Source organism: Balaenoptera borealis (assembly GCF_965194805.1).
Source record: "Balaenoptera borealis genome assembly, chromosome: 16".
Taxonomy (NCBI): Eukaryota; Metazoa; Chordata; class Mammalia; order Artiodactyla; family Balaenopteridae; genus Balaenoptera; species Balaenoptera borealis.
Genome location: NC_138872.1, coordinates 788,640 through 813,760, shown reverse-complemented (window position 1 = coordinate 813,760; position 25,121 = coordinate 788,640). Strand labels below are relative to the sequence as shown.

At 54.5% G+C, this 25,121-nt stretch overlaps 2 protein-coding genes across 8 annotated transcripts; both read left to right on the top strand.

The window, feature by feature from the left end:
* Positions 1–716: 716 nt before the first annotated feature.
* LOC309612699 (uncharacterized protein) lies at positions 717–16,702 on the top strand (the record flags this gene model as incomplete). 7 transcript variants are annotated; one of them, XM_082358710.1, is made up of 5 exons in its annotated part: positions 717–1,212; positions 14,106–14,225; positions 15,168–15,252; positions 15,351–15,478; positions 16,140–16,686. In XM_082358710.1, 5 exons carry the CDS (start codon positions 717–719, stop codon positions 16,214–16,216), a joined length of 906 nt encoding a protein of 301 aa, XP_082214836.1. In that variant the 3' UTR covers positions 16,217–16,686. The 7 variants fall into 7 exon arrangements, 1 of the variants encoding a protein (XP_082214836.1); XR_014235350.1 differs by lacking the exon at positions 15,351–15,478 and having other exon boundaries at positions 1,077–1,212; positions 14,109–14,225; positions 15,187–15,252; positions 16,140–16,697; XR_014235354.1 differs by having other exon boundaries at positions 1,077–1,212; positions 14,109–14,225; positions 15,187–15,252; positions 15,351–16,689.
* A 4,547-nt stretch (positions 16,703–21,249) lies between these two features.
* PPDPF (pancreatic progenitor cell differentiation and proliferation factor) lies at positions 21,250–22,851 on the top strand. Its single transcript, XM_082360689.1, has 5 exons — positions 21,250–21,406; positions 21,831–21,911; positions 22,133–22,210; positions 22,298–22,394; positions 22,478–22,851. The coding sequence occupies exons 2-5, from the start codon at positions 21,857–21,859 to the stop codon at positions 22,593–22,595; spliced, it is 348 nt and encodes a 115-aa protein (XP_082216815.1). The 5' UTR covers positions 21,250–21,406; positions 21,831–21,856; the 3' UTR covers positions 22,596–22,851.
* The last annotated feature ends 2,270 nt before the right edge of the window (positions 22,852–25,121 follow it).

The window sequence follows — 25,121 nt, the reverse complement described above, 5'->3', positions numbered from 1 at the left end:
TGAAATCTTTGAGGGCTGCCCTGGTCTGCACACATGGGCCGGGTTCCCAGGGACGCAGAGTTTGCCAAGGAAAGAAATCAGCTCCCAGAGAGAGTTCCAGGCTGTGGCCCTGAGGCCTCCCCTCAATCTGTAGCAAGTGAATGTCCCTGAGGACCCTGGGCGGACCAGGGCAATGACCAAAATGGGTTTCGAGGAGGGGGATGGGTTAGCGAAGACCAGGGTCATGGCCTCTTCCGGGACCTCCAACCTTGTCAGCTCACCCATTACCGCATCTCCCCGTGGCCATGTCTCCATCTGCCTCAGAGCCCGAGGACACTCAGGTTAGGGTCAGGGTCTCGGAGAAGGTTAGGCAGGGTCTCAAAAAATGTGCGGGGAGAGCAGAGGCCCAGGGGTCAGCACTTCCTGATGGGGCAGTGCCCACGGGGAGCCCCCAGAGGTGGGACCCCCAGCAGGTAAGGAAGTAAAGATGGGCCGGGGCAGTGGTTGGGTGCCAAGCAGGTCTCCCTGCCCCGTGGGGAGGGTCTCTCCGGGAGGGAAGGGGCCCTCCTGCTGGGCTGTCCCTGTGTCCGCCCCACAGACCGGGCGAGAGGGGCTGGCAAGTGACCCGGCACTTCCTTGTGCAGCTGATACCATCAAACAGGAGCCAGGAATTAAAAATACACGCCTGTGCGGAAAGCACGACCCACCCCGCCCGGCCCAGCTGGCCTCTGTGTTTAATGCGTCCCCTTCTGCCGAAGGTTAGGCAGGATCTGGGAGATGCCGTGACTGACCGAGGCTGGGATGGGACGGACCAAGGGGGCAGGAGGCCCGGGTCCCTGTGGTCGCCACCCCAACTTCCCCCAGGGATCTCCAGCTGCCTGAAGCCTCAGAGGGTGTTCATCAGACGCCCGCACAGGCCTGAGGCTCGCCTCTCTGCTCTGGGCTCACCCACTGCTGTCGCCTGGCAGGAACCAAAGCACAGTGGGCTGCCTGCACCAGGGGCTGGGAGGCCACGCTCCCCAGAGCAGTGGCCGCTGCTAGTGGAAGGCAGCGTCCCCCCCAAGGACCTGCTCGCTGACCCGGGGCAGGGGTCTCCAGTGGTTCCCCCAAGAGGCCTCCGTGTCCCCAGGACATGCCCATCCGTCCTCAGCCGGACCACCTGCAGGGCCCTGGGAGCCCGGGCAACATGGCGTCTGGAGACACTGGGCTCACACGGTGGAGACACGGAGGGAGGTATGGTGCTGCATGACCCGGACCAGCAGCGCAGGGCTGCACCACCGCGTGGCCCAGCTGACTGGTGAACAGCTGCACTACCTCGTGGTCCAGCTGACTGGTGAACAGCTGCTAACCACTGAATAGTGTTTAATGACTACTAACTACTGATTCGTACTTAATAACCACTGAATAGTACTAAATAACTACTAATCACTGACTAGTACTGAATAACTATGAAATACTAAGCAATACTAAACACTCTGTGATGCACTAAACAGCCACAGTCACCAAGCCTTGCGTGGTCGGGCTCCCAGGCAGCCTGAGGACCCGTGGACCAAGAGCCAACTGGGCACAGTGCCCAAGGTCACGCACAAGGAGGGCAGAGCTTGCGGAAGGCTTGGAAGGCCTGCGCCGGGGCAGCGTTACTTCTGGACAAGCCCGCCCAGGTCCCAGCTGTGCTCCTCCCCTCTCCCAGGTCAGGCTCCGCCCCTGTAGCCCTTTTCCCACACCTGAGCCACTGGTCACAGTGGCCCCCGTAGCAGCCCAGGGTATGGGTGGGGGGACAAGCAAAGAAGGGACTCCTGCTAAGGAGGCTGGTGCAGCCTCCCAGGGCACCTTCTGGGGAGCGGGCAGAGGGGGGGGTACAGGTCCCGCCTTCTCAGCCCCTCCAGTAGCTCCCGGGCCCAGCCACAAGCTGTTTGGGGGGGGGCGACACAGACAGCCCCCTCTTTGGCGGGCAGGGATTTTCACGAGCCTGGGGAAAGAAGATCCAGCTAAAATTAACCGTTATCAAGCTGTCAGCCCTGGAAATAAACCCGCCTCCCATTGGCTGCGGGTGACGTCACTGCCGGGTTAATAATAACCTGCGAATGCAGAGCTTTCCACCTGTGCGTGTGCCTTCCTGGGGGGCCACGGCCCCAGCAGGTAGGGGCCAGCAACCCGGGTGATGGTCGCAGCGGCCCAGACAGCGGCCTGAGGGGGGGGGCCGGGGGGAGGGGAGGGCTGCGGGGTGTCTCAGAATGACATCACCCCCTGGCCTTGGGCCACGGGCTGCCCTCTGTTCCTTGGGCGTCGGTGTGCATCCTTACATGTGGGGTCAGTCGCACCTGTCTCCCAGCCTACCTGGGCAGCAGGACCCTGGACGGCCTCAGGGACACATTCCCCTGCCCCCAGCTCTCCAGGCTGGGCACCCAGGGCACTGAGCTGCCCTTGAGGCCGCAAATTAAGTGGTCTCCATGGTGAAGAGGAGCTCTTGGCTACCAGCTCCCCTCAGAAGAGCAAGGTCACGGCCCCTAATCAGAGAAGGGAGCGGGGCCGGGCGGAGCCAGGCCACGTGCACACCAGCAAGATCCCAAGGCCAGCCAAGGCCCCACCAGCCTGCCCGCCCTGCGCTCGGTTTCTGGGCCGAGTGAAAGTAAGCCGGGGCGACTTACTGGACAATCCAGGCCCCCAAACACACCTCCTGCCAAACCCAGCGTGTCTGGGAGGGTTTGTGAGGCTGACCTGTGTCAGCCAGGGAAGCCTAGAGAGGGGGGCACAGCCCCTCAGAGAGGAGGAGGGCAGCTGGCCTGCCCTGCCCCCACCCGTGCTGGGGCCACCGGTACCTGCCATGCAGCAGGGAGCCGTCACCATGGTGAAGGAGCTGCGGGCTCGCAGGCGCCTCCCCACAGGCCCTCACTCCCCAGGAACCCGGGGCAGGGGGCGGGCACCCATGCTTCGAGGGCCAGCGGCAGCCCTGCCTGCGCTAGCCCAGCTCCACCCGCTTCCGGCGAGCAGAGAGGGGGTCTGGTGGGCTGGGCCCTGGCTCTGGGCCGGTGTGCAGGGTCAGGGGCTCCAGCCTGGAGCCAGGAAGAGGGAGTGGCCAAGCCCCCCATTTGGCCCATTGCAGGCTGGGAGGCCAACCAGAGACGGGAGGGAGCAGCCTCTCGGGCCAAGAAGGCGCAGCCCTGCAATGGGGCTGGGGACACAGGGGAGAACCAGGGGAGGGCTACAGGCTCACCGACCCCCGCCACGGTCAGCCTTCTCTGGGCCCAGGAGAAAGAAGGGAGCAGGTGGGCATTTGCTGCATCACCTAGCTCCTCCTGCACCCTGCTCGGTTCCCCTGGGCCCCTGCCCTGGAGTGGGGGAGGGAGAGGCCTCAGTGCTAAACCAGCCTCCCCACCCCCAGGTTCAGAAATCTCCCTGGGGAACAGGAAGAGCCTTAGCAACTCTGCAGCCTGCCTTTTCTGCTCTTTGAACAGAGCTCCCCTCAGCTGGGCAGTTGGGAATAACCTGCCTCAGGAGCTGGGGACCTCAGGGGCTCTTAGGATGAACTGATGCAGGAGGCTTTGGGCCGGGAAAGGACCGGGCACCAAGGGAGACAGGGCTCCAGCCTGTCCTTGAACAACTTAGAGAAACGTGCACAAATTACAAACGTGCTTGACCACCAGACCAAGAAACAGAACTCTGCATCATGCCCTCAAAGCCAACCACTACCTTGGCTTCTCCCGCTATACATCACTTTGCCTGCTCTTAAGCTTTGCGTGAATGGTATGTGCAGTTTGTGTTCTTTTTTCCAGCTTCTTTCACCTGCCGTCATGTTTGTGACATGCACCCTTGCTGCTGCATTTGGGAGGTGTTTGGGTTTTTTTCACTGCAGTGTAGTATTCCATTTCCAGTTTTGAGCTACTGAACATTAAGCTGCTATGAACCTCCCTTGCGTGCCACTTGTGTGAGCATTTCTGTTTGCTGTACACCACAGAGGTGGAGTTTTGAGCTGTAGTGTGTGTACATTATGCCAGTCATGCTTTTACTGCCTGTTGGCTGTAAATTCCTTTGCCACCTGCTCTGTGACAGTGGACAAAATTACATTAAGCATTTCTCCTTTATAGTGAGCTGATCCACTTTTGCAGAGCAGGCAATGAAGGGTGAATTTACATCTAGGAGGAAATTAATTGACAGCTGGTGTTTCTCCTTGACAAGGAGGAAATTTTACTATTTCTTCACACGTCTAGTGATTTTGGGCTGAATACTGAACATTCTGTAAAGACTCTGGATTCTGTTATCTTCCTAGGAAGACTGTTGGTTCTCATTTTAGCAGCTATTCAATTACTGGACCTTTGTGGGCTTGTTTTCATGCTTTGTTGGTTTCGATCTGGGAACCCCAAAGTGCCTCACAAGACCCTCGACTTGGCAAGACTCAGCTTCCGGTTTCAGTCCCCCCAAAGCTCTTTATGGGGCTCAGTTTTAAATTTTCTTAGATGAGCCTAGAGTAGGCATTGCTGTAGGTTGTAGTCTGTTCTCCCAAAAAATAAGTAAGCAGGTGTCTCCATTCTGGCCGGGCCCAAGTGCCAGTTCTGCCCAGCACAGCTGGTCTTCCAGTGTTTTTGTTTCGACCTCGGCTCCTGGTGGACATGATCTAAGGGGTCCTCCAAGGAGTCACGCCCTGGAGTATCTTTCCCCTGAAAGGGGAAAAGAAGGAACAGAACAGAAGGAACCTGTGGCTGGCATCTAGCCAACAGCACATGACGAAGGTGATGAGCTGTCACTCTCTTGATTGGTCTGCAGTATTTAAGACTCTGTCTTTGCAGACCAGAGTAAGAGATTCTCCTCCTGGCCTTGAAGAAGTGAGCTACCAGGTTGTGAGAGGCCTGGGAGGGGCCATGTGTCAGGAACAGTGGGCAACCTCTTAGAGGCTCCTGCTGTCCACCAACAAGAAAGCAGGAACCTCAGTCCTACAGCCACATGACCTTCGAAGAGGACCCCAAGCCTCTGAAGGAAACACTGGCACCTTGATTGTACCCTTTTGAAACCCTGAGCAGAAGACCCAGTTAAGGTTTGCCCACCCTTTCCACATGGCCTTGGGGACTTCCCTGGTGGTCCAGTGGTTAAGACTTTGCGCTTCCACTGCAGGGGGCACAAGTTCGATCCCTGGTCGGGGAACTAGGATCCCACATGCTGCATGGCACCACCAAAAAAAAAAAGGCGTGCCTGGACTCCTGACCCATGGAAGCTGGGTATATATAGTAAATGTGTGTGTGGCGGGGGGGGAAGTTTGGGGGTTTTGGGGGGTTTTTAATTGAAGTATAGTTGATTTACAATGTTGTGTTAATTTCTGCTGTACAGCAAAGTGATTCAGTTATACATATATATACATTCTTTTTTATATTCTTTTCCATTATGATTTATCACAGGATATTGAATATAGTTTTTTGTACTATACAGTAGGACCTTGCTGTTTATCCATCTTATATACAATAGTTTGCATCTGCTAACCCCAGTCTTCCAATCCATCCCTCCCCCACCCCTCCTCCCCCTTGGTAACCACCAGTCTGTTCTCTAGGTCTGTTTCCATTGTGTAGATATGTTCATTTGTGTCATATTTTAGATTCCACATATAAGTGATATCATATGGTATTTATCTTTCTCTTTCTAATTTATTTCACTTAGCATGATAATCTCTAGTTGCATCCATGTTGTTGCAAATGACATTATTTCGTTCTTTTTTATGGCTGAGTAATATTCCATTGTATATACTGTACGGACCACATCTTCTTTATCCCTTCATCTGTCGATGGACATTTAGGTTGTTTCCATGTCTTGGCTACTGTGAATAGTGCTGCTATGAACATAGGGGTGCATGTATCTTTTTGAATTATGGTTTTCTCCAGATATATGCCCAGGAGTGGGATTGCAGGATCACATTGTAGCTCTATTTTTAGTTTTTTGAGGACCCTCCATACTGTTGTTCATAGTGGCTGCACCCACTTACATTCCCGCCAACAGCATAAGAGGGTTCCCTTTTCTCCACATCCTCTCCAGCATTTGTTATTTCTAGACCTTTTAATGATGGCCATTCTGACTGGTGTGAGGTGGTACCTCATTGTAGTTCTGATTTGTAAAGGCGTGTTTTTTAAAGCCACTAAATTTGCTATGCAGGAATAAATAGCTAGTACGCAACCCATAGTGTCTGCTCTCGGGGAAGCCTCCAGCAGCACCCCCTCCAGCCCTCAGCCACATGCTCGAAGGGACCGCACACGAGTTTCTAGGCACCGGCTGCTCTCTACCTTCGGCTGCCTTGCACCCCAGCTTCGGCCTCCGAGCTTGCGGGGACCACTGTGCTCTGCTTGGAGCCCTGCTTCAGGGCTGTGGTCAGGAGACCGGCCCCGGGAGCCAGGAGGGTGGGCCCTTGAGAGCTCCCGGCCCTGAGGGTCCAGTGTCCGCTGACTGCAGCAGCTGCTGCCGGGCTCCGTCCAGCTTCACACTCATTTCTGGAGGCGGGCTGGCCTTCCCGCCACTTCTCTGCGGTTGGAAGCAGGAGTTGAGTCCACACATGTCAACTTCTTTTCTGAAACAATGTCAAACTTACAGAAGAGTTGCAAGAAGAGGGCCAAGAACGCTGCCTTCTGCCCTGCGTCCACATCACTAGTTCTGCATACCTGCCCTGTCTGCTGTACTGTTCTCTGTCTCTCTCTGTGTCTGCTTATATTATTGTCTCTGAAACATTTGAGAAAAGGTTGCATAAATCATTGCCTCGACCCCTTAATACTTCAGTGTACGTTTCCAGTGGATACAATCCCTCAATGTGCGGTCCAGCTTCTAATTGTGTCACTTGTCCCAGTGATATTTTTCGTAGCTGTACTTTTCCCAACCCAGGATCACATGTTGGTTTTGGTGGTCAAGGCTCTTAGTTTCCTTAATCTGAAACAGATTCTTGGCCATTTGCGTCTTTCATAACACAGACGTTTTTAAAGAGTGGAGACAAGCTGTTTTGCAGGATGTCCCTCTGCTGGGGGGTTTTCTCATGTTTCTGCATGAATAGATTAACATTTTATTTTTCCGGCAGGAATTCCACAGGAGCAATGCATGTCAGACAGGCAGGTGCCTGACGTCAGCTTACCCATCAGTGGTGGCGTTATCCTCAATCACCTGGTGGAGGTGGTGTCCACCAGCTTTCCCTACCGTGAAGTTACTCTTTTTCCCTTTGTAATGATTAAATACTTAATGAGGATGTACTTTGGATTCTATAAATATCCTTTTCCTCATTAAAATCCCTCTCAACTTAGCACTCATGGAGAATTCTTAACTGAATCAATTTTACTGTGATGGTTGTGCTTCTTAAGCTATTTATATATTTTTATTTTTGAGTTATACAGAAAATGGACTTTTTGAAAGATGTACAGTTCTGTGAAGGTTAGCACAGGTACAGACTCCTGTAGCCACATCAGTTGGGACACAGAATCCCCCATGACCCTCAAAACCTCCCCCATGCTCACCCCTTATACTCACCCCTTCCTCCTACTCAGAGTCACGGATCTCCTCCCCATCACCATAGCTTTGTCTTCTTGAGAATGTCATGTAAATGGAAGCCTACAGTGTGTTATCTTTTGGGTCTAGCTTTTCTTTTTTTTAAGTGTTTTTTTTTTCATTAATTTATTTATTTATTTATTTTTGGCTGCGTTGGGTCTTGATTGCTGCACACGGGCTTTCTCTAGTTGCAGCAAGCGGGGGCTACTCTTCGTTGTGGTGCACGGGCTTCTCATTGCAGTGGCTTCTCTTTGTTGCAGAGCACGGGCTCTAGGCACGCAGGCTTCAGTAGTTGTGGCACACGGGCTCAGTAGTTGTGGCTCACAGGCTCTAGAGCGCAGGTTCAGTAGTTGTGGTGCACGGGGCTTAGTTGCTCCGTGGCATGTGGGATCTTCTCGGACCAGGGCTCAAACCCATGTCCCCTGCACTGGCAGGCAGATTCTTTTTTTTTTTTTAACATATTTATTGGAGTATAATTGCCTTACAATGATGTGTTAGTTGCTGCTGTATAACAAAGTGAATCAGCTATATACATATACATATATCCCCATATCTCCTCCCTCTTGCGGCAGGCGGATTCTTAACCACTGCGCCACCAGGGAGGTCCCAGGTCCGGTTTCTTTCATTCAGCATAATGTTTTGAGAGTCATCCAGGTGGTTACATGTTTCAGTGGTTCATTCCTTTTTAACAATGAATGGTATTCCACGTGTGGATGGACTGCAATTTGCTTATCCTTCACCCACTAGATGATGTTTGGGTTGTTTCCAGTCTTGGCAGTTATGAATAAAGCCACCATAGACATTTGTGTACAGGTTTTTGCAAACATAAGTTTGAATTTCTCTTGGACAAATGCCCAGAAGTGGGATTGCTTGATCATTTGTCGGGCGTGTGACTCACTTTTTAAGAAGCTGCCACACTGATCTCCAGAGCACTGGTACCATTTTGCATGCCACAGCACTTTGTGAGAGTTCCAGTTGCTCCACGCCCTCAATAGCACTTGTTCTTGTCAGTCTCTTGTTGGAAATTTTGTTTTAGCTCTTCTAATGGGTGTGCAATGCTATCCCATCCTGGTTTTAATTGCATTTCTCTTATAACTGATGATGTTGAAGAACTTTCCCTGTGCTGAATGGTGCATTCTCTTTAGTGAAGTTCCATTCAGGTCTTTTATCCTTTTAAAAACAAACAGCTTTATTGAGATGTCATTTACATACCATAAAGTTCATCCATGTAAAGTACATATATATAAAGTATAATGCAATGGCTTTTAGTGTATTTAGAGTTGTGCAACCATCACCATAATCTAATTTCTGAACATTTTTATCACCCCAGAAAGAAACCCCAAGCTATTAGGTAGTCACTCCCCTACCCCAAAGCAAGACCCTGGCAACCACTAATCTACTTCCTGTCTCTGTGGGCTTGCCTATTCTGGACATTTCATATAAATGGAATCATACAGGATGTGGTCATTTGTGACTGAATACTTTCACTTAGAGTGTTTTCAAGGCTCATCCACATTGTAGCATGTGTCAGTGCCTCATTCAATTTTTTTTTGCCAAATAATACTTCAGTCCTTAGTTATACCACATTTGGTCATCATTCGTCAGTTGATGGACATTTGGGTTGTTCCCGCTTTTTACCTAATAGGAATGATGCTGCCATGAACATTCCTGTCTAAGCTCTCTGTGTGGATATATGTTTTCACTTATCCTGAGTAGATATCTAGGAATAGAATTGTTGGGTCATATGGTGACTATATTTAACCTTTCAAGAAACTGCCAAACTGTTTTCCACAGCAGCTGCACCATTTTACATTCCCAACAGCAATGTAAGAGGGTTCCAACATCTCCACATCCTCACCAACATTTGTTATGGGTCTGTCTTTTTGATTACAGTTATTCTGTGGGTCTGAAGTGGTGTCTCATTGCAGTTTTGACCTGCAGTTCCCTAAAGACTAATGATGTTGAGCATCTTTTCATGTGATTATCAGCCATATGTATATCTTCTTTGGAAAAATGTCTATTCAGAGCCTTAGCCCAATTTTTCAGTGGGTTGTTTATTTTCTTAGTGTGGAGTTTTGAGAGCTCTTTATGTGTTCTGAATACAAGGCCTTCATCAGATATTTGACTTGCAAATATTTTCTTCCTGTCTGTGGCTTGTCTTTTTATTCACTTAACAGTCATTCGTAGCACAAAAGTTTTTCATTTTGATGAAGTCCAATGCACCCAATTTTTTCTTGTGTGGAATGACCATTGACATTGGCAAACCCCATACCACAAAGATTTTCTCCCATATTTTCTTCTAAAAGTTTTATAGTTTTACATTTCACATTTACATACAATATCCATCTTGAGTTAATTTTCATATAAGGTGTGAGATTTAGGTCAAGATTCATTTTTCTTGCATACGGATGTCCAGTTCTTCCAGCATCATTTGTCTAGAGATTATACTTTCTCCATTGAATTGCTTTTGCACCTTTGTCAAAGCACCATTGGACCTATGTGTGCTATTTCTGGAGCTATTTCTGGACTCTGTTCTGTTACACTGATTTTTGTGTCTATCTCCACACCAAGACCACACTGAATCGATTATTGCAGTTTTATAGCAATTGCTAAAATCAGGAAGTGTGTGAAAAGAATAATCTCTTTAACAAATGGTGCTGTGATAATTCTACATCCACTTGCAAAAGAATGAAGTTGGACCCCTACCTCACACCACATACAAAAATTAATACGAAATGGACCGAAGGCCCAATAAATCTATAAAACTGTTAGAAGAAAACAAAGGTGTAAATCTTCATGACCTTGGATTTGGCAATAGATTTTTAGATATGACACCAAAAACACAAGCAAAAAAGAAGAAATAGGTAAATTGGACTTCATCAAAATTTCAAACTTTCATGTAACACAGGATACTATCAAGAAAGTGAAAACACAACCTACAGAATGGGAGAAAATATTTTCAAATCATAATCAATAAGGGTCTAGTGTTCAGAATATATAAGGAACACTTACAACTCCATAATAAAAAGACAAATAACTCAATTTTTAAATGAGCAAAGGATATGAATAAACATTTATCCAAAGAAGATACACAAATTGTCAATAGGCACATGAAAAAATGCTCAACATCATTAGTCATTACGTACCTAATAACAGACCATCAAAATATATGAAGCAAAACTGTCTGAATTGAAGGAAGAAATAGAGAGTTCTACACTAATGGAGACTTCAATATTCCCGTCTCAATAATGGACAGAGCAACCAGAGAGAAGATAAGGAAATAGGGGACTGAAATAACGTGCTAAACCAACTAGATGTAACAGATACATGCAGAACACCCCACCCAACAACAGAACACACATTCTTCTCAAGTGCACATGGGACAATTTCTACAATAGACCATGTGTTAAGGCCACAAATTAAATCTCAGTAGATTTTTTAAGATAGGTATCATACAAAGTGTCTTCTTCAACCACCGTGGGATAAAGTTAGAAATCAATAACAGAAGTAAAATTCACAAATTTGTAGAAATTAAACAACACACTCAAACAACCAATGGATCAAAGAAGAAATCACAAAGAAAATTAGAAAATGCTTAGAGATGACTGATAATGAAAATACAACATATCAAAACTTATGAGACATAGCAAATAATAATGCTAAGGGTTAAATTTATAGCCATACACACTTACATTAAAAAACAAGAAAGATCTCAGACTTCCCTGGTGGCGCAGTGGTTAAGAACCCGCCTGCTAATGCAGGGGACACGGGTTCGAGCCCTGGTCTGGGAAGATCCCACATGCCGCGGAGCAACTAGGCCCGTGAGCCACAACTACTGAGCCTGAGCTCTAGAGCCCACGAGCCACAATTACTGAAGCCCGTGTCCCTAGAGCCCGTGCTCTGCAACAAGAGAAGCCACCGCAATGAGAACCCCGCGCACCACAACGAAAAGTAGCCCCCACTCGCCGCAACTAGAGAAAAGCCCATGCGCAGCAACGAAGACACAACGCAGCCAAGAATTTTAAAATATAAATAAATAAATAAAAATCTTTTTTAAGTTTAAACAAAATAAACAAGAAAGATCTCACATCATCAACCTAACTTTACACCTTAAGGAACGAGAAGAAGGACAAACTAAACCCAAAGCTGGCAGAAGGAAGGAAATAGTAAGATTAGAGAAGAGATCAATGTAATATAGAATATAAAAACAGTAGAGAAAATCAATGAAACCAAAAGTTGGTTCTTTGAAAACATCAACAAAATTTCCTTTAGCTAGATAGGCTAAGAAAAAAAGAGAGAAGATTCAAATTATTACAATCAGAACTAAGTCCTCGTATGTATGGTCAAATGATTTTTGACTAGAGTGCCAAGACTACAGGGAAAAAAGAGTCTTTTCAACCAATGGTGCTGGAAAACTGGCTACCCACCTGCGAAAGAATGAAGCTGGACCCTTACCTACACTATATGCAAAAATTAACTCAAAATGGATCAAGGACCTAAAGGTAAGACCTAAAACTATAAAACTCTTAGCAGAAAACAGGAAAAAAATCTTCATGACATTGCATTTGGCAATTATTTCTTGAATATAACACCAAGAGCACAGGTAACAAAAGAAAAAAAAATAGACAAATTGGACTTCGTGAAAAAATTTTTAAATTTGCACCTCAAAAGAAACTGTAAACAGAGTAAAAACGTAGCCCACAGAATAGAGGGAAATAGTTGCAAAGCAGATATCTGATGAGGAATTGATATCCAGAATATATTTAAAACTCCTAAAATTCAACAAGAAAACAAACAGCCTAATTCAAAAATGAGAAAAATACTTGAACAGACATTTCTCCAAAGAAGATATACAAATGGCCAAGAAGCACATGAAATGCGGCTCAACATCACTGATCATTAGGGAAATTCAAATCAAAACTACAATGAGATACCACGTTGGAGAGAATGTAGAGAAATATGAACACTTGTGCACTGTTGGTAAGAATGTAAAATGGTACAGCCACTATGCAAAACACTATGGTAGTTCCCAAAAATATTAAAAATAGAATTACCATATGATCCAGCAACTCTACTCCTGGGTATATACCCTAGAGAACTGAAAGCAGGGTCTCAAAGAGATATTTGTACACCCATGTTCCCAGCAGAATTATTCAAAATAGTTAAAATGTGGAAGTGGATCCAAGTGTCCATAAGCAGATGAATGGATAAGCAAAATGTGGCCTATGCATGCAACGGAATATTATTCAGCCTGGAAAAGGAAGGCAATTCTGAAACAAGCTACACCATGGGTAAACCTCGAGGACATTAGGCCAGGTAGCCAGTCACAGAAAGACAAATACTGTGTGATCCCACCTACACGAGATACTTAGATTAGTCAAAATCATACGAAGAGAAAGTCAAAATGATGTTTCTGGGAGGAGGGGAAATGGGGAATGATCGCTTAATGGGGACAGAGTTTCAGTTTTACAAGATGAAAGCTTTGGAGACAGTTGGTGCTGATGGCTGCACAACATTATGAATGTATTTATTACCACTGAACTGCACCCTTCAGCATGGTTAAGACGGGAATTCCCTGGCAGTCCAGTGGTTAGGACTCTGCTTTCACAGCCAGGGCCCGGGTTCGATCCCTGGTCAGGCAACTAAGATCCTGCAAGCCGGCGGCACGGCCAAAGGAAAACAAAAATGGTTAAACTGTTATGTGTATTTTACTGCAAAAAAAAAAAAATTTTGGTAAAAAAAAGGAAGTACTGTTGCATGCTACAATATGGATGAACTTTGAAAACAGTAGGCTGAGTGAAAGAAGCCAGACACAAAAGACCAGACCACATGCTGTATGATTCCATTTATATGAAATGTCTAGAAGAGGTAAAATCATAGAGACAGAAAGTAGATTAATGGGGCTGAGGGAGGGGTGTTGCTTAAGGGATACAGGGTTTCCTTTTGGGCTGGGGATGAAATGTTTTGGAACTAGATAGAGGTGGTGGTTACACAGCATTGTCAATGTATTAAATGGTTGCCACTAAATTGCCCACTTTAAAATAGTTTTAGTTTATAGGAATTTTACCTCAATAAAAAGATTTGGGTATTGCAATTTCTCTATATTCTTATTTTTCAAAAATGTTTTAGTTATCATAGTTCATTTGTCTTTCTGTGTTAATTTTAGGATCTACATCTTTTTAAAAATTTTGCTGAGATTTTTATTGGAATTGCACTAAATCTATACGTCAGTTTGGAGGGAACCAATGTCCTTACTGTGTTGGGTCTTCATTTACTTAGGCCTTCTTTGATTTCTTTCATTAGCTTTAATTTTTGGCCTACAAATCCTATACGTGTTTTATTAGGTTTATAGCTAAGTGTTTCATGTCAGAGTGTCACTATTATAAATGGTATTTTAAAAAATCTCTGCTTCTGGTTGTAAATCCCTAGTATGTAGGGCTATGATTGATTTTTGCCCATTGACTTTGTTATCTTGCTAATCTCAGTCACTCAATTAGGTTTTTTATAGATTCCTTGATGACAGACCACCACGTTGTCTGTGAAGAGGGACAGTTTTACTTCTCACTTGCAATCAGTATGCCTTTTGTTTCTTTTTCTTGCCTCATTGTACGGGCCATGACTTCCAGTAGACGCTGAATATTCATCGCCGAAGTGGACATCCTCGCTCCCTACCCAGTCCTGGTGGGAGGACCCTGTCTTTCTCCATCAAGCACGGTGTTGGCCGTACCTGCTGGGAGTTCGCTGGTGTAAGCAATGCTCTTTACAAGATTGAAGACGTCCTTTTCTATTCCTCGTTTGCATGGTTTTGATCATGAATGTGTTTGTCAAAGCTCATTCTCCGTCATTTGACACGAGTGCTCACACTTGTGTGTTGGTGCATTTTTACAGCAGCCTCTTTAAAGCCTTTGTCAGTCATTACAGCATCTGCCACCCCAGAGTCAGTGTTTGTTGGCTGGGTGCTGTTTCTCAGGCCAGCTGAGGTTCTCCTGGTGCTTTGCCCCGGGTAATTTTATTTTACTTATTTTTAATTTTTTTGGCTGCACCGCGAGGCTTGCAGGATCTTAGTACCAGGGATCGAACCCAGGCCCTCAGCAATGAAAGCTTGGAGTCCTAACCACTGGACCACCAGGGAATTCCCTCGCCGAGTAATTTTAGATCTTATCCTGAAGTTCGGTATTCTTGATGAATAAACCCTGATTTGTTGTATGCCTTGGGTGGAATTCCAGGGCACTGAAATGCTTGCTTCTGACAGTTGTTCCCAGGTTTGTATTTGCTTTTTGGGGAGAGAGTCTTTCTGACCGCCTCACTCCTTCATGCTGGAAATCTGTAATGTCTTTTACTACACAATTCACCCTTTCATCAACTGTATTTCTTGAACACCCACAACAGCGCTGCTTCTTTCTTAGCCACTGGGGACTGAACAGGTGCAAGCTCAGCCCTCCTAGATTTTACTTAACCAGCAAAAAAACCAATTAGGTTATTTCCAGTAGTGAAAAGTGCTATAAATAGTGACTTTCACTAAGCACCTGCTATGCGCCAGGTCCTGGCACTTCCCGTTTTACCGACAAGGACACTGGGAAACGGCGGATGCTGGCCGCTGCTCCCTGAGGAATCGTCTGGCCGCACAAAGTGCCCCCACATAGTAGGCGTTCATTAAACATTAGTCAGTAGTTTTATTTCTTCTGCAAATGGTGACCTCACCTACAGAGGCCCAGCTCCTGGTAGAGAGCCCGGCGGTCACTGCCCCCAGGGAAGAGGTCTTCTGACCGGAAGGTAAGGGGCGGTCCGGGCCGTGGTCCTGGGGGGGAGCCCCATTCTCCAGGAGCAGGTGGAGGAGCCCCGAGGGCCCCAGCCCTGCTCGGACTTTCCAGAGCCCTCACCTCACCCCCAAACGCCTGCGGCCAGAGCAACCACACGGGCACCGTGACAGCAGCAGCCCCTGGGTTTGAGCAGCACCTGGCCCCTCCCGTCCGGTCTTCACAGAACACCTGTCAGGAAGGTGCCGTCACCACCCCAATCCTGGCGGGAGGGTATGGGGCTCGGGAACAGCAGGAGGCCCTGCTGCACAGCCGCGACCCGAACCCCAGGCCCAAGCCTTGCCCCCCCAGCCTTGGGAGCCCATGGCCATCAGCCATCCTGCCCCTTCCGCAGTGCAGACGTCCTGCGTGTGGCCATCTCCAGCCCTCCCGACGGTTTTCCTGTCACCACTTCCCAGGTGGCTGGAGGCTCACGTGCTGCGTCCTGACCCCGCGCCCAGCCTGCCCACCCTGAGCCCTGCACGAGCCTCCAAGCACACGGGCCATCACCCCCTGGGGCAAGTGGAAGGGAAGGGCTGACCTCTCCTGAGCTTGGCCCCTGTCCCAGACCCTGTCACCACCCACCCTAAAGACGGAGCAGCCCCTGCCCAGGCCTCGCGGGTCACCATTGGCCGCCGGGGTTTGGGAACCTGGGCCGGCAGGGCACGAGCCTGTGTTTCCCCAAGGCTGGAGCCACACCTGGGGGTGGCCAGCAAGACAAGGGCCCTGAGGTCAACCCAGAGCCTCCGAGGACACCAGACCGGGGTGCAGCCCCTCTGGGGGTCATCGCATGCCGTCTGCGCATGGGCTGGGGTGGACCAGATGGAGGCCGAGACCCCTCACCCCTCTCCCCGTTCCAACCAGGACGTGCCCCCATCTGCTCCAGGTCCCCGACGCCAGCTGTGGAGAGTGACTGGCAGAGCCCCACCTTCCTGGCTTAGTAAATGCAGCCTTTACACATTCGCTTTAAAAAAAACAAACAGGGGCTTCCCTGGTGGCGCAGTGGTTGAGAATCTGCCTGCCAATGCAGGGGACACGGGTTCGAGCCCTGGTCTGGGAAGATTCCACATGCCGCGGAGAGACTAGGCCCGTGAGCCACAACTACTGAGCCTGCGCCTCTGTAGCCTGTGCTCCGCAACAAGAGAGGCCGCGATAGTGAGAGGCCCGCGCACCGCGATGAAGAGTGGCCCCCACTTGCCGCAACTAGAGAAAGCCCTCGCACAGAAACGAAGACCCAACACAGCCATAAATAAATAAATAAATAAATAAATTTTAAAAACAAACAAACAAAACAAACCCTTTTTTTGGATTATCTGCTCTTTAAGTCATTGGCGAGGTTGAGGGTGAGGCGGACAGGGGCAGGCTGCTGGACGGTGGCCCGGGCAGGTGGGAGACGCCGCCACCAGGGCTCCTTCAGGGAAGGCCTCCCCGCCCGGCCAGGAGTGGTCAGCACACGGCCCCCACCGCCCCTCCTTCAGGGTCAGCCTGGGCCGCCACACCCCAAGGCTCACTTCCCCCGCTGGCTGCCTGGGGCCTGACGCAGGTCACCCTGACGTCTCTCCTCGCTCCGGGGCTCCCCATGGGCCCGCCGCAGCCCCGCTGGGCCAGCTGCCTGAGCTGACACCACCCCTCACCCAGTCCTGCGTCCTCCCGGCTCCCCCCACAGGTGCAGGTCACCAACACACATCCTGCACCCCAACCTCTGCCGCAGCAGCTGCTCCCAAGACACTTCTACAGGAGAGAATCCCAGACAGGAAGTGGCCACAGCGGGTCACAGCCGCGTGCCCTACCGGCCCAGGGTCCCAAACCCTGGCGGCCAAGGGTGACCCCAGGGCACGGCTGGCCTCGCCCTCAGCCCCGGAGGCACAGGCTTCACGGGCTCTGCCCAGCGAGGGATGTCACGTGGCCTGATCAGGCTAAGGAGGGCCCTGCTGGCCGAAGCCAGGGAACTGGGGTGGAGAGAATGGAACGGAGTTGAGGGCCACCAAGCTCTGAATGTGGACGAGGGAGCTACAGCCCCCAGGAAGTCTCAGCTCTGAGCTGGGCAGGGGGCAGCCAGAGAACTCCTCCAGGTCTCTCCCGCCAGGGTCCAAAGCTTCTAGGCCACCCGGGAGCTGAGCTCTGCCTGGGGTGGAGGGGCCCGTGGCTTCTTGACCCTACCTCCCGGTACTCCACCCTCCTCCGCAGCTGCCCAGGCCTGAGCCAGGCCCAGGGAGCCCCAGGGAGGCAGCAGCCTGGGCCCCACGGGGAACAGATGGGGGTGTGGTTGTGTCGGGGCCGTCCCAAGGGCCCGGCACTGTTTGTGAGCCGTGCGGAGGAGAGGCTGCGGAGGCCCCGGGGGCAGGATGGCCCAGGCTGCGAGGCCGGCACAGAGTGACACAGGTGCCACATGTTCTCCCCCACCCCCCACCCCCTGGGGAGCCCCTGGGACATCTCATCTTCTGCTCCCCTCCAGGAGGTAGAACCTGACTTCAACCTCCCCATACCCGCAGCCCAGGGCACCAGGGCTCCCTCCAGCCCCAGGGCCTTTGCACCTCCCTGCACTAGCGCTGAGATAGCACGTTCTCAGCCCCTGGGGACTGAGCCCGGAGAGGGCAGGGGCTCCCTGCTCACCGCCCGCGGCACACCTGGCCTTGCACTGCCTGCCTCACGGCGGGTTACCCACGGCTCTGGGTGGCTGGAAGCCACAGCAGCAAGGCCAGCACCAGCCTCCCTCCCCGAGCCCCTCCCAGCAGAAGCCCTGGTGGCCCTCCTGCGCCTAAGCTGACCCTGTTCTCCAGAGCAGCCCCCAAGTCTCAGCGCTCTCTGCTCAGACCCCGCCATGGGATGGCTCTACCCCAGGGGTCCCAACGCATCTGGCCTCCCACTTCTCACACTGCTGCTTCCCCCTCCCCCGGGAGTACTCGGCACGCCTCCTGGGCCCCCGGAATGGCACCAACCCTCATTCCCCAAGCTGTGTCCCCTCCTGAGTGACCACCAGGCCCAGAATTTGGACAGGGCACCTCGCCAAACCCTACCCCACTCCTGACCATATGAGCGGTCCATGGCCCTGGGCAGGCCCCTCATGCTGGTCTCCCCAGCTTCGGGCCCTGGCACCCCAGTCCTGTTGGAGGCATGCATGAGGGGCACCCCACAAGATGCCCACACACTCAGCCGCCGACCACAGGGACACGGGAGTTCACGGAAGGGGCAGAGAGCCCTGTGGCTGAGGGTCCCTCAGAGCAAGACAAGCCTGGGTCTTGCTGGAACGTTCCATCCTCCTGGTGTCAACCGCACTGACCAGTCTGCCCTGTCAGTGACCCCTCAGGCCTGGCTGCCTCTCCCGTCGCAGGTCCTGCCACTGGCCGCCCACCCCGTCCAAGGCCAGCAGCCCCCCTGCTCTTGCCCGGCAGCTCTGAGCGCTGGGCCCCTCCCCAGCTCCTTCTCAGCTGAAGCCTTACAACCCCTCTCCTGTCCCCCCTCACTGAGAGGGGACCCTCCTTCTGGGCTGGCCCCTCTGCTGGAAGGGGCACCTATCTGACTCACCACCACTCCCCGTGCCTGGCCAAGCCGTTTGCACACAGTAGGTGCTCAGCCAGCCCGAGCACTGGGTGAACAGAACAGCGCACGGTCCAGTCAGGGCCCCCGTCTCACTCAGAGACCCCTTTCAGCGCCTCTGCCTGGCTCCTGTGTCCCTACAAACCCACGAAGGCGGTGCCCTTGTCCTCAGTTTCCCCAGCACGCGGCCAGAGCTGGCAACCCACCACCTTCTCAAGCCACACAACACCCAACCCAATCATGCTTCAAGCTCACTGGGGGCTGCCCCCCACTTGGGGACGACCCCGATGCTGCCAGCTTCCAACTGGTGGTGTGTCTCAGGGGAGGGCAGGAAGGGTAGACACGTGCAACCGGGCAAGTCGGTGGGCTGGGGTGAGGGCGCTCTGTTGCCCATCCCAGGCGAGCATGTGGTAAGGGGCTGGCAGCAGAGCTGAGACCAGAGGGGAGAGGCTGCCCCGCACCGTGGGCGGCCCCTGAGGCCCTGAGCAGAGCTGATGGCCAGAGCCCACATGGACCCAAATGGCCAATAACCCCGCAACAGGGCCCTGGTACATTTGATCCACGACCAGGTTCAGGGTTTGGTGAGCACGAGAAGAGTGGGGGATGGCAAATGGCCCTTAAGAATTAAATTTGATTTGCAGTAAAGTCACCATCCAGAATTAACGCCCTGGAGGAGGGCAGGAAGACGGCCAGGCCGTGCCTGTGGTGACCCTGGGAAGCAAAGGTCTCTGGCTGTGAAGGGAGCTTGGGGTGAGGGCTTGGGGGGCCACGCGCCTCTCCTTCAGGGTCTTGTCTCACAGGTATGAGCAATCCAGCTGACCCTCGCTGTGAACCACGGTTATCTTGGAAGCCCATGAAAGATGCGGCTGGATGGGTGGCAGGGAGAGACGCTGGAACTGTCCTTTTCCCAGTGACCGGCAGGGGCCCAGTCCATGGGGACCCCAGGAAGAGACAGAGGAGGTCGAGAAGGAATGAGAGTCACCTGGGCCAGGTAGCTGCACCTCCTCCAGAGTCCCCTGGCCACACTGCAACCCAAGCCAGGTCGCAGTTAGGAGGTCAGCAGCCTTGACCCCCCACCCAGCCCAATAAAGGGTCACATCCAGGGGCAGCAAGGCCGCTCCCCTCCTGGGGCCTCGGTTTCTCCGTCTCCTGAATGAGAAGTTGGACTGAGGTTCAGGAATCCTGGAGGGGTCCTTGAGGGGGTGTGAGGACATGGAGGGCCCAACCCAGGGGGTTAGGGGATCTTCCTGATGGCCCCCCACCGAAGCCGCCACAGATCTCCTGAGACCCTCCCAGCCACCAGGGGCGAGACTGCCCAGCCAGGGCCTAGTGCCAAAGAGCCAGGGAGAGGACAGGGGGACTTCCCCTCCCTACAGAGGGAGGCTGGGGGTTGGAGGGGAAGGCTGATTTCCACATTGGAAAGGAAGTCCTCCTCCTGGTTGAAGAGCCAGGGTGTGGCAGGGCCCAGGCACTGCAGGGAACATTCTGGGGCTGCCCAAAACTGGGGGCCTCGCCTCCAGCTGCTGGAGACATCCCCAAACAGAGGTCTTTACCCCACTCACCAACATAAGCTTCCCCCTCTGCCTGCCCTCCTTTCCTCTCTCCCTCCTCCCCCACCCACGCCTTGCAAGCAGCTGGATGCAAGCTGTAGCTGAGAATGGGGAGTGGGTTCCAGAACCCCCAGAGCTGTGAGGGAGACATGGGTGGGCTCCCCAGCTTCCCGCCTGCAATGAAGTCCCTGAACGGCTGGAAAGCTAGAGGCACACAGCTCGTTCTGGGTACCACCCAGGCCGACAGCTGGGGGAGGGCACCCGCTGGCGGGGGCCCACGTCTGGTTGAGGGCTGGGCACACGCAAGCAGATGCCCCCCCAATATGGGTGAGAGTGGGGAGTGCCCCATCCTGGGCAGAGAAGGCCTGAGCAGAAGGGCACTGCAGGCGCTGGGCCTGCGGGGCTCAGCCCAGGACTGTGGGCAGCGGCAGAAACAGACCGGAAGTGCAGGGGCCACCATCCGGCACCCCCGCCGCCTCCACGGACCTGGAAAGGTGGAGACAGGCTGGACCAGCAGCGGGCCTGGGTCCAAAACGATGGCCAGGGCCCGGGAAGGTGGGACGAGAGGTGGGAGGGAGACAGGTCCTGCTCTAGGACTGGGGCAGTGGTTATTTAACCACCCCAAGCCCAGGCCAGGCTGGGATGCGCTGCCCAGGCAGCCCAAGTCAGATGGACGCTGCAGGGCTGGACTTCCTCCAGGGGCGGCCAGCTAGGGCCAGGCCACGTGGGCGGGGCAGGGCGGGGCGGGGCCAGGCTGAGCTTGGGGCGGGGCCTAATAGGCCTCGCAGGGGTCCTGGGCGGGACTGGAGCCTAGCAGGGGCGGGGCCTCGCTGGGGCTGGGGCGGGGCCGGGATCGGGGCGGGGCTCGCAGGGCGCGGGGCGGTGCCACTATATAAGGGGGCGCGTCCGCGCGTGCGCGCCCCGCGCGTCTGGGTCGTGGAGCTGTCGGCCGTGGTCTCCTTCGCAGATGGGCTCAGTGGCCTAGCGACCCGGTCCCCGCCGTCCGTGATCGAGCGCCGAGGCCCGCGAGGGGTCGCCGCCGAGGTGAGGGCCCGGGCGGCGCGTGGGTGGGGTCTAGCGGCCCGAATGGGAGCGACGGCTGGCGGGGCGGAGCGCCCGGCGTCCGGGAGGACCGAAGGGCGAGGGTGGGGAGGGGGCGGCGGGCAGGGCCCGGGGCGCGGAGCTGGGAGCGCGCCGGCTGCAGGCAGGGCCGCTTCCCGGAGCCCCAGGCCGGCGGCCCCGCGCACAAAGCGCCTTTGTTGTCCCGCGCGGCCTGTTCGGGCTGGTTAGAGCCGCCCGCGCGGAGAGGGCGGTCCCGGAGTTCCGGAGCCCCGCCTCGGCTCGGTAAACAAACCCGGCCTCCGCCCCTCCCGAGAGCCCACGCGGCTGACCCTGGGGTCCGGGTGGGGAGTGCCCTTCTCGAGAGGCAGCGGTGACCGAAGGGGCTCCCCGACCCCCGCGTGCGCAGGTTTCCACCAGCCCACAAGCAAGAGCATGGCAGCCATCCCCTCCAGCGGCTCGCTCGTGGCCACCCACGACTACTACCGGCGTAAGTAAGCCCCTTGCCCGCCCCACCTCCCCAAGTCTGACCCGGGCTCCCCCACCGAGCTTGTGGTGTCAGCTCCAGTTCCTTGAGAATCCGTATCCGAGTGGGGAATGAGCGGCTAAGGACCCCTGGCACCGGCCCTGTGCTGCAGGCAAAGCCAGCTCTTGGTCCGGTGGGCTGGGGGCTCAGTGCCCTGTGGAGCTGACCTGGCCTCTTCTCTCCAGGCCGCCTGGGCTCCACTTCCAGTAACAGCTCCTGCGGAAGTGCCGAGTACCCTGGGGAAGGCATCCCCCGCCACCCCGGTGAGCGCAGATCCACCGCTGGCTGTCCCCAGGGACTGACTGGAGGGGGCGGGCAGCAGCACCCTGGCCTCACTTTGCTTCTCTCAGGTCTCCCCAGAGCCGACCCGGGACACTGGTGGGCTAGCTTCTTTTTTGGGAAGTCCACGCTCCCATTCATGACCACAGTGTTGGAGTCCCCAGAGCAGTGAGTCCGCCTTCCTGGGGGCCAGTGGGGGGGGTGGGGAAGGGGCAGGTGGTAGCAGCCTCTGACCACGTGCTCTCCCCCAGCTCAGAGCCAGCCCAGGCCTCCACCGGCACGATCACCTGTGACCTGGCTCGGGAAGCCGTGGGGAAGCAGCAGCCTGGCGGCCAGCCTGGCCAAACCAACTCCAGGCCCCCGTCCTGAGTGGCCACCACCAGCTGCCGGGCTTCCTCCCGAGGCGCTAGGCTCGTCAGAGCCCCCCCTCCTTCCCCTCCCTGAGAGTGAGCAGGCTGCAGCCAACAGAAGCAGTTGGGTTTTTAATATCAAAACAGCAAAACACCAAAAAGGAAGTTGAGAGAACTCCACTCTTTACTATCCAAGCCACAGGAGAGCCTTCCCGGCACCCCCTAACCTGTGCCTCGCGCCAAGTAGAAAATAAACTCCAAGCAGCCAGCAGCCACATGATGTGTGTGTGTGAGCTCCAGGCCACCCCCACCCCCGTGGGAGAAGTCACCAGCCCCTCAACCTTCTCACTTCCTGGGCGATGGGGAGCTGGCCCTGCTCCCTGGGCCTTCCTGGGGTCCCTCCCTAGGGGTGGCATGGCGCTCATGGCATGAACCTCTGAGGTCTGGCTCAGGCTCACGTGGGCAGACAGCGCCGGTGCGCGTGGGGCCTTGTGTCTGAGAGGGGGTGGCGCCGTGCTATTCCGGGGAGCCGGGGAGAGCGGGCAGTCCAGGAGCGGGCCCAGAAGCTCCCGGGGCAGCCACTGAGGTCAGGGTCCTCTGAGGGAGCCCGCCTGGCCCCTGCTGCCACGGCAGGAGACAGGGTCTCTGGCGTGGGTCCGGAGCCCTCAGACGCAGGGCCCGGCACCCTCGAAAGACCTCGAGAAGGCCGTCCTCAACCTGGTGTGGAGCAGCTCACACGCCCTGCTCTCTCCCACGTGCCTTCCAGTAAGGGCGTCGTCTCCTGTAGCCTCTTGTAAGGCACACTCTGGGCAGGGCCCCCCAACCCCGGGGGTCCGTGGCCCCGGGCAGCCAAATCTTTAAGGGTGAAGGGAATGGGGTGTGGGAGGCCCTAGCGGGCCCCCCGCCCCAGGGCAGCCCAGCTTGGGGCAGAGTCCTACTCGGGAGCTCTGTGTATGGCTGGGGAGTGGTCTCATCCTCTGCTGGCCTCCTGGGGGCAGGCGTGGAGGGTAGGCTGGTGGCGTCCACATGCCTCAGTGGCCGGCGGAGACTGACTGGGGCCTGGGGGTCAGGAGAGGGCAGTTCAGTGAGGGAGTGGACAGAGGCTTGGTGTGAGGGCGGGGGCCTAGAGGGGTGGTCTCCACTGGTTAGCGGGCTGGGCTCAGCTGGCCACCCCACCCCAGCTCCGCTCTAAGTCACAGGAGTCCATCGCAAGGCATTTGGGTGGCTAGTGGCCCCCAAAGGCTGCACCTTCTGTCCTGCCTGCCCTCAGTGTGTCCAGGCACGGTTAGCCTGACCCCCACCCAGTCCTTTGGGTCACAGTGTCCAGACGTGGCCCCCAGACCCCCCGGTGGCAGCTGCTGTTTGCCGAGGCAGCTGGATAGGAACAGCGGCTGGCCCCAGGGAGTAGGCGTCAGTGCCCCTGTCTCCACAGAGGACTGGGGGGTCCACGCCCCCTTATATCCAGGTCTCAGGCAAGGCCAGAGGGCAAAGGGAGTGCAGCCAAAGCCTAGGTCCCCACCACGCACGGCCAGGGAGGCTCAGCCCTGGTCCTGACAGCTGGTGGGCTTTGGGTCAGGACCAGGGACAGGTCCACTCCCAGGAAAGAGGGGCGACCTGGCTCCTGGAGCCCTAGGGCAGGTGTTGGCTGCGGAGGTCCCAGCACTTTCCAGGAGCTGGTGTCAGGCGAAGGGGCAGTTCCAGCTTCTGGCTGCACCGGGCAACAGGCGGGCCCAGGGCTGCCTGAGCCCCTTCCCGGGAGTGTCCGGCTGGTTCTGGGAGCTGTCAGTACCTTCAGCAAATCCTCAGTAAATCTGGGTCAGCCCACTCCCATGATCCGAGGTCGCTCAGGCCAGCCCGGCCTTCAGGCAGTGGCAAGGAGGCGGCCGACTCAGAGCAGCTTCTGAGGCTGGAGAGCTTTTCCCGCAGCCCTTTGAAGCAGGGCCTCTGCTCGGGGTCCCTGTGCCAGCACGAGAGCATCAGCTTGTGTGTGGTGGGCGGGCACTCCAGGGGGCAGGGCATGCGGTAGCCCGCCTCTACCCTCAGGAAGGTTTGGACATGCCTGTGGCGGGCAGGACAAGAGGGGCTGTGGAGGCAGGGAGGCCAGTGCCGTTTCCGCACCCCCCCCCGCCCGCCCAGGAAGCCTTGGGCTGTGCCCTCGCCCTCTGCATCCCTGGCACTCACTTCTAACGCCCTCCCTCTGGACGGTGACGCCTGGAAGGCATCAGGCACCCAGTGAATGGTGCAGGGGCCGTGTCCAGGTGATGGCCCCCTCCCGCCCTGCCCGCCGTCGGCAACACTGGGCGCCCAGTACCTGGATAGGGCGTGTGACCCCTGCTGAAAATCTCATGGAGGAGAACCCCGAAGGACCAATGTCAGATTTGATGGAGTAATGCCCTCGGGAGGGTGCCTCGGGGGCGGTCCACTTGTAAGGGATGCTGTGGTCGTGGGAGAGGTAGACGCTCTTCTGCGATCAGACACGCTGGGGGCGGGCCTGGGGGCCGCCTGCACCCTCCCTCCCCGCGGCGTGGACAGGCTCAGGGAGCCC

Bases quoted from the DNA above. Each gene is read 5' to 3' on its own strand.
- PPDPF (XM_082360689.1), top strand. From the start codon at position 21,857: ATGGCAGCCATCCCCTCCAGCGGCTCGCTCGTGGCCACCCACGACTAC. The intron at 21,912-22,132 runs GTAAGTAAGCCC...TCTTCTCTCCAG, and splicing joins CACCCACGACTACTACCGGC to GCCGCCTGGGCTCCACTTCC. The intron at 22,211-22,297 runs GTGAGCGCAGAT...TGCTTCTCTCAG, and splicing joins AGGCATCCCCCGCCACCCCG to GTCTCCCCAGAGCCGACCCG.